Below are 8,524 nucleotides of genomic sequence, written 5' to 3'. Positions count from 1 at the left end.
AATTAGTACTAAGCTTTGTTGAATAGCCCACCTCCGTTCTCCCGCAGCTTTCTGAGATCCAGCAATTTGATTTCGTATGTCCAAACACCCTTTAGATTGGGGGATATGGGGCATATTCTTGCCCCTGCAGATACATCGCTTTTTACACTGTTATTCAGGCTCAAAGTAGCTCCGCACCTCGTTGATAGAGTCTAATAACTTTAAAAGTGCACAAAAAGTTTATTAACGGACTTTATGACTTTAAGATGGCAGTCCCCACAGATGTAGCTAATGCTATGGGTTGTAAACAGAGGTTTTTAATAAGCTTCTTGTGCACTTTTAAAGTTCTTAATGCCTCGTTTTAAATGTCAGGGCTCTCCAGATTCGACCAATGAGATGTGGAGCTACTCTGAGCCTGGATAACGGTGTAAACAGTGATTTATCTGCAGGAGCAAGAATGAATATGCCCCATATCACCCAGTCTAAAGGGTGTTTGGACAAACGGAATAAAATTGCTGGATCTCAGAAAGGTGCGTGAGAGCGCAGGAGGGCTATTCAACAACGGTTAGTACTCTTTATCATGTTTTACTACACCTAAAGTCAACTTCACACCAGAGTTCTCCTTTAAACAGCAGCAGATTTAATGCCTTTAGATCAAGAATCATGATCTTATATCATATAATATCATCTAGGATGCTGTATGTAGTTCATCATCTGGAAGCTTAACTTCTTTTGGAGATTAAGTTTGGAAACTCTTGCTCAAGCTGCTGAAGTGTAATGAGGACTTTACTTCACTGTAATGAATCTTTTTATGCTTTTTAGAACAGAATTGTTAGGACTCAACACACAGCCATTAATGTCTACATATCTGGCAACACAAGTAAGAACACCTCATACTTTCTAGTGATGTTCCTTGAAAGTTTTCACCTGTTGACGTCACCTGTTCTCTTCTATTTTTTGGATTGTGTTGCAGGCCTGAAATTCAGAATTGGATGAATATTAACATTAATATTGAAAGGTTGACTAGATTAACCCCTGCTGAATACAAAGCCTTCAAATTCAACATTACTGAAGATTTGAAATCTGTGATTTTAATAAATTTTAGTTTGGTTGCAGATACATGTATATGATGTCTTTATTTTAATCCTTAGGTGTGTCCGATAAATGATGAATAGAATTGCATATGTGCTAAAAGAACTGAATAGTCCTTTCTATCTGGATATTTTATGCAGCTAAAGACAAGGTTTATTATGCATGAAGTGAAACAATTATTGGTGTCAAGTGTTAAAAAAATTTTATTCGATTAATCACAACAATATTTTGTAATTAACTGCAATCGCACTTGTTTTTCTTAAGACGTAAGTTTTTATAGTAGATTTTTAAACGAAAAATAAAAGAAAGAATGTGAGAAATGTAAAATGCAATTATACTTATATTAGTGGTGTTAATTAAAATACTGGTATATACTTGAATGCATGTTTGAGGGGAGATAAAGCCAACATGGGGCGATGGAATAAAGAATGCATGATAAATTAGATAAAGGAAACTTTTTTACATTATTATAAACACCTCAGCTTAATTGTAAAGATTTCTGAATTATAACTAAATTTGCTGAGTATAAAAGAGCGTGTTCACACCTGTATTTGGTTTGGTTTCACACAGGCATAAACCTAAACGAACCAAAATGTGTATTAAACGTATAATCACATCGTCTCCTCTGATTGGTCAGAGCTGTCTGGCGTGGGAGCAAGAAAGTAAATAAAGCGAGAAGATTACAATTAATTGTGTGCATTACTGCTTTAACGTTGACAGCACTAGAATAAATGCATGATTGTTCTAACCTGCAGTTGAGAAAACTGCTCTTTATCATTATAAACACATTTTTGATCTGTTTTAGCTGCAGCTCATTTACCAGTGTTTTTGCAGTATAAAAAATGTGGGTTAGGAGAACTGTTGATTAAAGGAAGTTAGAGTAAAAGTTAACTAATGGAATAGTGTTTTTTTACAAAATACAACAATAAAGGACACGGGACAGAAATGTAGTTCCCTACTGTTTTATTAGAAGTAACTTATTTTACAACTTTTGTCTGTAGAAAGAAACAATGTGAAAAGGTGTTTATATACAATGATTTAAACTACTTTAAACAAGTACAGGAATTAATAAAAATAAAAAATAAAAAAAAAAGCCAGAAAATATCTATGGCTGTTCTAGTAATGCGAGACGAAATATATATCAGTCACATCATCGGTTTCAAAAATAATGCTAATAGAAAGTACACTTTTTGTCTTTTTAGTACATAATCATTTTTTTTTAAAACATAAGACTTCTCTTACACAAAATAGACCTAAACGAGACAATTATATTTACATGAAAATGCTGGATTTACGAAATGTCCAGAGCACTGGAGGGGGGGAGGGGGTAATGACTGAATTACTGAAGGGTAATGATAAAAAAAAGGAGGAAATTAATCAAATATATCAAATATACCAAATATACGACGGGTGGGTGTGCCTGGTGCGCTCGAGTCCAGCCGGAGCAGTGAATCTGAGTGTACTGGTAAAATCCTGTGCTACAGTTTGCTGGTGTCCTCAGTTGGGTTGGGTTTGGTATTGGGTCAGACAGCTTGGAGGAACATCTAACCTGAGCTTTTCCACTGAACACCAGGGGTTTTACTCTGCGCTCGGGAAGGGATCGTTCCCAGAGGGATAAGCATCTGTACCTGTGGCGGACAACAGGGGGAGCCGGCGCTACATAGCAGCGTTTGCTCCGATTGGGCCACAGCGTGCAGACGCCATCCCTCCAGACTGGCCGGGTGGGGACTGCTAGAGATGCAGAGAACACTGCATGCTATATAACACCTCCCTGAGGAGTAACAGAGCGCTAGCAGCCCGCTAGCCACCTCTCCAGACCACCCCTTTCCACACAAGCACAAACACACACACATAAACACATGCACAGGCACAGTTCACATCTAGCTAGCTAGCTAGCATGCTAACACACCAGGAGTTGGTCTCAGAAGTTGGTGACTAGACCAGAAATACAGAAATGTATCAACAGGACCGATTTTGGGGAATTGGGGTTCAGTCAATTAGTAACGAAAGTAAGACGTAACCAGTTAGCATTAAGCAAGCTACTCGAGCAAAATGCTAACTAGTAGTTCTTAGCATTCTATTTTTTGAAGATTTGTGCTGTTTTACGCCCCGAGCTCAACAGGACCAGGGGTCATAATGCAACCGAAAACATTCTTCTGGTCAGGCTTCAGCTCAGGCTGTGGCAGTGTTCAAATCAACGGCTCTGAAACAGACCAGAAACCATCGGTTAAAGTAAAGGGAGGGGAGTGGGCGGGACCTTTCACCAGGGGACACAGAGGCGTCACAGTAGCGCGACAGAAAGCAGCAGCCTATAAAAACACAGCTTAGCACATCAGAGCGATGTTCCAAAGGTAACCATGGTTATAACATACAGAGTAAAAACAATAAAAAAAATCATCATACAAATCTTTCAACGCAAAAAAAAAAGAAAAGAAAAAAGATGAAAGGGCAGCGGGTGACAGTTTTAAGTGTTGCCAAATCAAATGACCTCCGAATGATCTAAAAAACGCTGGTAGCGGGTTAACGCCAAAAAAAGTAGCCAGTAGGAATCTAGCCTTCAGAATCTAATCCGATCCCTTCAGTCGACGTCAATGGTAGTAGAACAGTAGCATATTTCCTATTATCGATAATGTATATCAGTAAATCAGTCTGCATAAATGCTGTTCTGGAATGGCAGCTGTCACTTTTTAAACCCCTGCTTGGCCTTAGAAGTGCTTCAAAGATGCCCCTCGAAAATATTACACATTACTCCTACGGAATGTATAGATTCATCCATTCACTTTAGTTCATCAAATTCAAATATATCACTAACGCTGGCCAATTTACACGCGCCTAGGTGTTTTTGAAAGCCGATTTCATGGATCAACGCTGGCCTAAATAAATAATATCACTCGAAACAGGTGCGACGCCCAGCTCTTTCTGTCTGTAACTCAGAATTCCGGTTGTAATTGGTAATGAAAACGAACAAAACGAAGAAAAACACTAAACAAAAGAAAAACGAGCTGTCTTCTATTGCTGTAATGCTGGTACAGTTGTGTAACAGGCTTGGAGCAGCATAAACAAGAGCAACAAGAGCAAACACATCTTGACTGTGAGAACTTGGAGACAGACAGAGGGAGAGAGGACGCCCCCACAAGGCAGTGTTTTTTTTAGAGGAACATGTCGAGAACAATAAATAAAAAGAAAAGGAATTTCCTTCAAAAATTTCACTTTTTTTTCTCTCGTAACTCTACATTTTAAAAAGTTTGTTAGTTTCAGGTTGAACGTCCCCAAGTCTTTGAAATGAAAGACGTGGTTCATCTTCTTCTTCATATACTTTTTAATAATAAAAAACAAGTCCATCTGTGACAGAACGTCTTACTTCATTAAATTGTCTTTTCTTTTTAAGACAACACAACTTTTTTTCCCTTTTACTCTTTTCTCCTGCGGACAAGAGCCGGTAGACGGGTCTTCTTGGCACCGAGTCAATCCTTAATCCAATTAAAATCTTGGAAACGGGCTGACGCGTAATTAATAAAAAACAGACGAGAAAAATTAACGTGAGCCCTAGAGTGAGACGTTCTTCTCTACTCTTGCCGGGTCCCAAAAGTTCGGCTCGATTCACGCGAACACCTGCATCTTGCCATTGGGCTCTGAGACGTGGGGGATCTGGGTCTGGGTGGGGCCGGTGACAGCCGGGCTGGGGGTGGAGTCAGACCAGTCGGATACGCAGTGGGGCGAGGGGCTGGACCAGGGCTCGGGAGATTCGGGGGAGGGCGTCAGGTAGGGGTGCTCGCTGGGCAGGTGCAGGTAATGCTTGGGCGTGGTATCCATGGTGGAGTTGTAGCTGTGCTGCGACGGCGGGGTGGGATAGTCCTCTAAGCCGGTGCTGCTGGTGCTGCTGCTGCTGGCCTGGGCTGGTGGTGCCTGGGAGGCCTGAGACGAGGCGACCTGGCTTTGCGAAGGCTGTGTAGCTGAGGGGGCCTGGGCTTGCTGCTGCTGCTGCTGGGGTTGACCTTGACTCTGCTGCTGCTGCTGCTGCTGGTAGAAGGCTGGAGGATTCTGTGGCTGTGGAGTCGGAGGTGTTGAGGAACCCATATTGGTCAGGGCTTGTTGGTTGCTGAGGGTGTGGCTGTGGATCTGTTGCTGCTGCTGCTCAGCAATGGAGGCTAGCTTGACGGGACTGAGCGAGGGGGCACCGGCCAACACTGGCGTGGGCTGCAGCATGGGTTGCTGAGCACTGCGGAACACTTGCTGCGGGTGCATGAGCATAGTAGGCTGCATGGAGCTGGGCGTCTGCGGGTGCATGGCCCCCTGAGCGGGGTGCACCATGCTCACCATTGGTTGGCCGCATTGGGGAGAGGGGGGAATGCGGCTGTGCCAGTCGAATGGCACGCTGACCGGGTTGACCATGCCCACACTTAATCCCATCTGTCCCGGGGTCAAGACATAGCCATGGCTAGCCTGGGCCGCCTGCATGGACATGCGACTCTGTAGAGAAAGACCATCTGCCAGGTCATTCAAACCCGCCATAGACACTGCAAACGGGCCGCTGCTTCCATCCAGCATGCTGGTGTGCACCATGGGAGTGCTGGGCACGGACATGGAGGTGTGGAAAATACCCGGAGAGGGCATGGCAGCTGGAGATGTAGGGTTAGTAACGTATCCAGCATTGCTAGCGCCCCCACGTGGCGAGTCCAGGGAGTCCACAGGCGAAAGAGTGACCGAGCTTTCCAACAGAGCGCTCTGCATGTCCAGCGTCAGCTTCTTGTTCCGTGCCTTCACTGAATCCTTCAACCCAGACGCGTGCCCACCTCCAAGGCCTTTGGCACCTGGGCGACGACTCTTCTTGCCCTGTGGGGCATTCTTCAGGCTGGGCAGGAAGCTGCTGGGTGGGCACATGAGCGGTGAAAGTGTGTGACCTGCCAGATGGTGTCCAGGACCTCCAGAGTGTCCCTGCGGGCTGCGCACCGTGTTGTACTCGTCCAAAAGCTGCACAATGTCGTGATGCATGCGATCTTGGGCGATGTCACGCGGGAGTCTGTCCATGTGGTCCGTGATCTCCCGGTTCGCAAAGTGCGCCAGCAGAATCTTCACAGCTTCGCAGCTGCCCTCTCTTGCGGCCAAGAAAAGTGGGGTCTCCTCCTGAGGTTGTAAAAAAACAGAAGGCATGTGAGTCAGTGAAAATAATTTTGAATGATGAAAAAAATCCAGGTATAGGAGGTACAAGGATGGACAACGTAAGAGGAATAAGAGTAATAAGAAGAATACCTTAAGGTCTTGCATATCTTTATTGGCGCCGTTCTTAAGCAAGGCAACAGTGGCTTCAACGTTATTCACAGCTGCTGCCCAGTGCAGTGCAGATTTACCTGGAAGGAGAAATGATCGACATGACGTCAAATACCTGCTGCATTTTAAAGATACAATGTTCACACAGTCCCACTCATAATGCTGGACACTCACCAAGCTCATCCACAGCATTGACGTCAGCATGGCAGGTGATCAGCTCTTCCACCATGCCCTCCACAGCCAGTCTGGCCGCCAGTATCAGAGCTGTGGAACCGTCATACATGCGTGCATCCAGATCGGTTGCCCGTGTCCTGATCAAAATCTGTGAGGCACAGAAGCGGTATGTCAAGTCCACAATACTAATGTATGCCTATACACTTGATCTAAAGCACCTGATCTAAAGTCACAATAGCATGCTGGCATACCTGGAAGACTCCCTGAGCATCAGAGGCCACGGCTGCGTGCAGAGGCGTACGGCCAGTGTTGTCCTGTGCATTGGCATCTGCCCCAGCATCCAGCAGCCTCTTAGCGGCATCAGCACGAGCGTAACGAGCAGCCAGGTGCAGAGCGGTTTCTCCAGTCCGGTCAGTCTGTGCACCCAGAGATGCCCCCTGGTAGATAAGGTCTGATATGATGTTGGCTGAAGACTCCTCCTCCTCCTCCTCTGCCACCTCTGGCTCCAGCCCTCCGCCACAGAACGAGGCCAGCATCAGTGGAGTAAAGCCGTCTGCAGCAGCACAAACACAATAGATAACCTTGTTTAGTCTTGTTTAGCAGATCGATCAAGAATATCCCATTCCATTGTGATCTATATTTATTTGCTAATATTTAAATATCTTTTAAACAAGCCAATGACGTACCTGGTCCTCGCACATTAACATCCATGCAGTCACCATCAAATTCGCCCTGTGGAGGCGTGAGGGCCATGGAGGGAGGCATGCGTATATCTGCAGCCGCAAGATGATGCTGAGTCCACTGCCTGCTGTCCACAGCGTCCTCGCTGTCTGACAGAATACTTGGTTCCTCCACCTGTGACACACATCACATATACATAGCTATTATATAAAAAAATTACCACCAGAGGTTCTTGTTACCACAGTTTTAGTTGACTTTTTCAGTTTTTTATGCCCACTGTTTTAGGGTGTACTCCCCACTCCCCTGCTGGCCTGCACTCACACTACATTTAAACAATCCGTGCCTGAGCATGCTTACGTAATTACTCACTGCTCAGTGGGCTTGCCGGTACTGTGCCGAATTCAGCACCCCCGCCATGAAAAGCGCCCTCTCTTCGTAGCACATCTTCTTAATAAAAAGCACAGATAATCTGCTTTAACTTACTTAGAAATATGCCCCAAAATCACAGTTATCTTAGCCCCGGTTACATACATAGCAATAAAGTGTGCTTGCTCCCGAGAGGGGGTGCTTTTCCTGGCAGGGATGCTGAATTCGGCACAACAATGCCATTTTACTTACAGGAACGTGTGAGTACACCCTTACAGACAGCTTACATGCACGTAATGTAATCTGAATCTGAACTGTTTCTAAACATTCTTGTTTAGTTGATTTGTAGTACGTTTGAGTTTGGTTCTTATTCTTTTGGAAAGTCTTTTGGAAAGTACATGTTCTGGAAAGCCTGGATTAATTTACAAATTAATCTGTGTACATGCGCATGGCTCCTTTTTCTGTTTTAACACAATCAAATACCAAATAAAAAAAGAATACCTTTAGTCTCTTGGCTTCAGGACAGTCTGTGTCTATCCACTGGTCACTGTGGTCTGCAAGTAAGGACTCTTCCACTGTCTTTGGCATGTGCCTGCGGAAAAAGAATAAATGTGGCCGGATTAATCTCTGGAACTACACACTCTACTACTACAAGCATATTACCAAGTGACTGCTCTGACACTATTAGTTACAGCTGTCTAAGTGAACTATTGAAGATTAAATGAAGTGACTTACTTCATGCCCAGAGCGTCCTGACCCACTGGCTCTCTGCGGTTCTTGTTGCTGCTGGTGTCTTTCTTGAGGAAGAATCCCTCGGGGAACCACAGCGTGCTGTGTTCCCGCTTGCGGCGGGCGATCAGCATGCCCACCACTAGAATGATCATCAGGAAAAGTGCCGCCACGCTCACCAGCAGCAGCTTAACCCATAAGGGCACAACCTGGTCCTTAATTTTCTCACCTGTGG

At 44.8% G+C, this 8,524-nt stretch overlaps 1 protein-coding gene across 1 annotated transcript in view; it reads right to left on the bottom strand.

The window, feature by feature from the left end:
• Positions 1 to 2,017: 2,017 nt before the first annotated feature.
• Positions 2,018 to 8,524, bottom strand: part of notch3 (notch receptor 3) — a 42,255-nt gene continuing 35,748 nt past the window's right edge. Inside the window, exons 27-33 of the mRNA XM_007229075.4 lie at positions 8,296 to 8,518; positions 8,062 to 8,152; positions 7,200 to 7,368; positions 6,765 to 7,066; positions 6,514 to 6,661; positions 6,322 to 6,419; positions 2,018 to 6,195 (exon numbers count right to left, since the gene is read on the bottom strand). Coding sequence (XP_007229137.3) covers positions 4,672 to 6,195; positions 6,322 to 6,419; positions 6,514 to 6,661; positions 6,765 to 7,066; positions 7,200 to 7,368; positions 8,062 to 8,152; positions 8,296 to 8,518 — 2,555 coding nt within the window. The 3' untranslated portion in view covers positions 2,018 to 4,671. The remainder of the gene's footprint in view (positions 6,196 to 6,321; positions 6,420 to 6,513; positions 6,662 to 6,764; positions 7,067 to 7,199; positions 7,369 to 8,061; positions 8,153 to 8,295; positions 8,519 to 8,524) is intronic.

Source organism: Astyanax mexicanus, chromosome 3, assembly GCF_023375975.1.
Source record: "Astyanax mexicanus isolate ESR-SI-001 chromosome 3, AstMex3_surface, whole genome shotgun sequence".
NCBI lineage: Eukaryota > Metazoa > Chordata > Actinopteri > Characiformes > Acestrorhamphidae > Astyanax > Astyanax mexicanus.
This window is presented reverse-complemented; position numbering and strand designations above follow the sequence as displayed.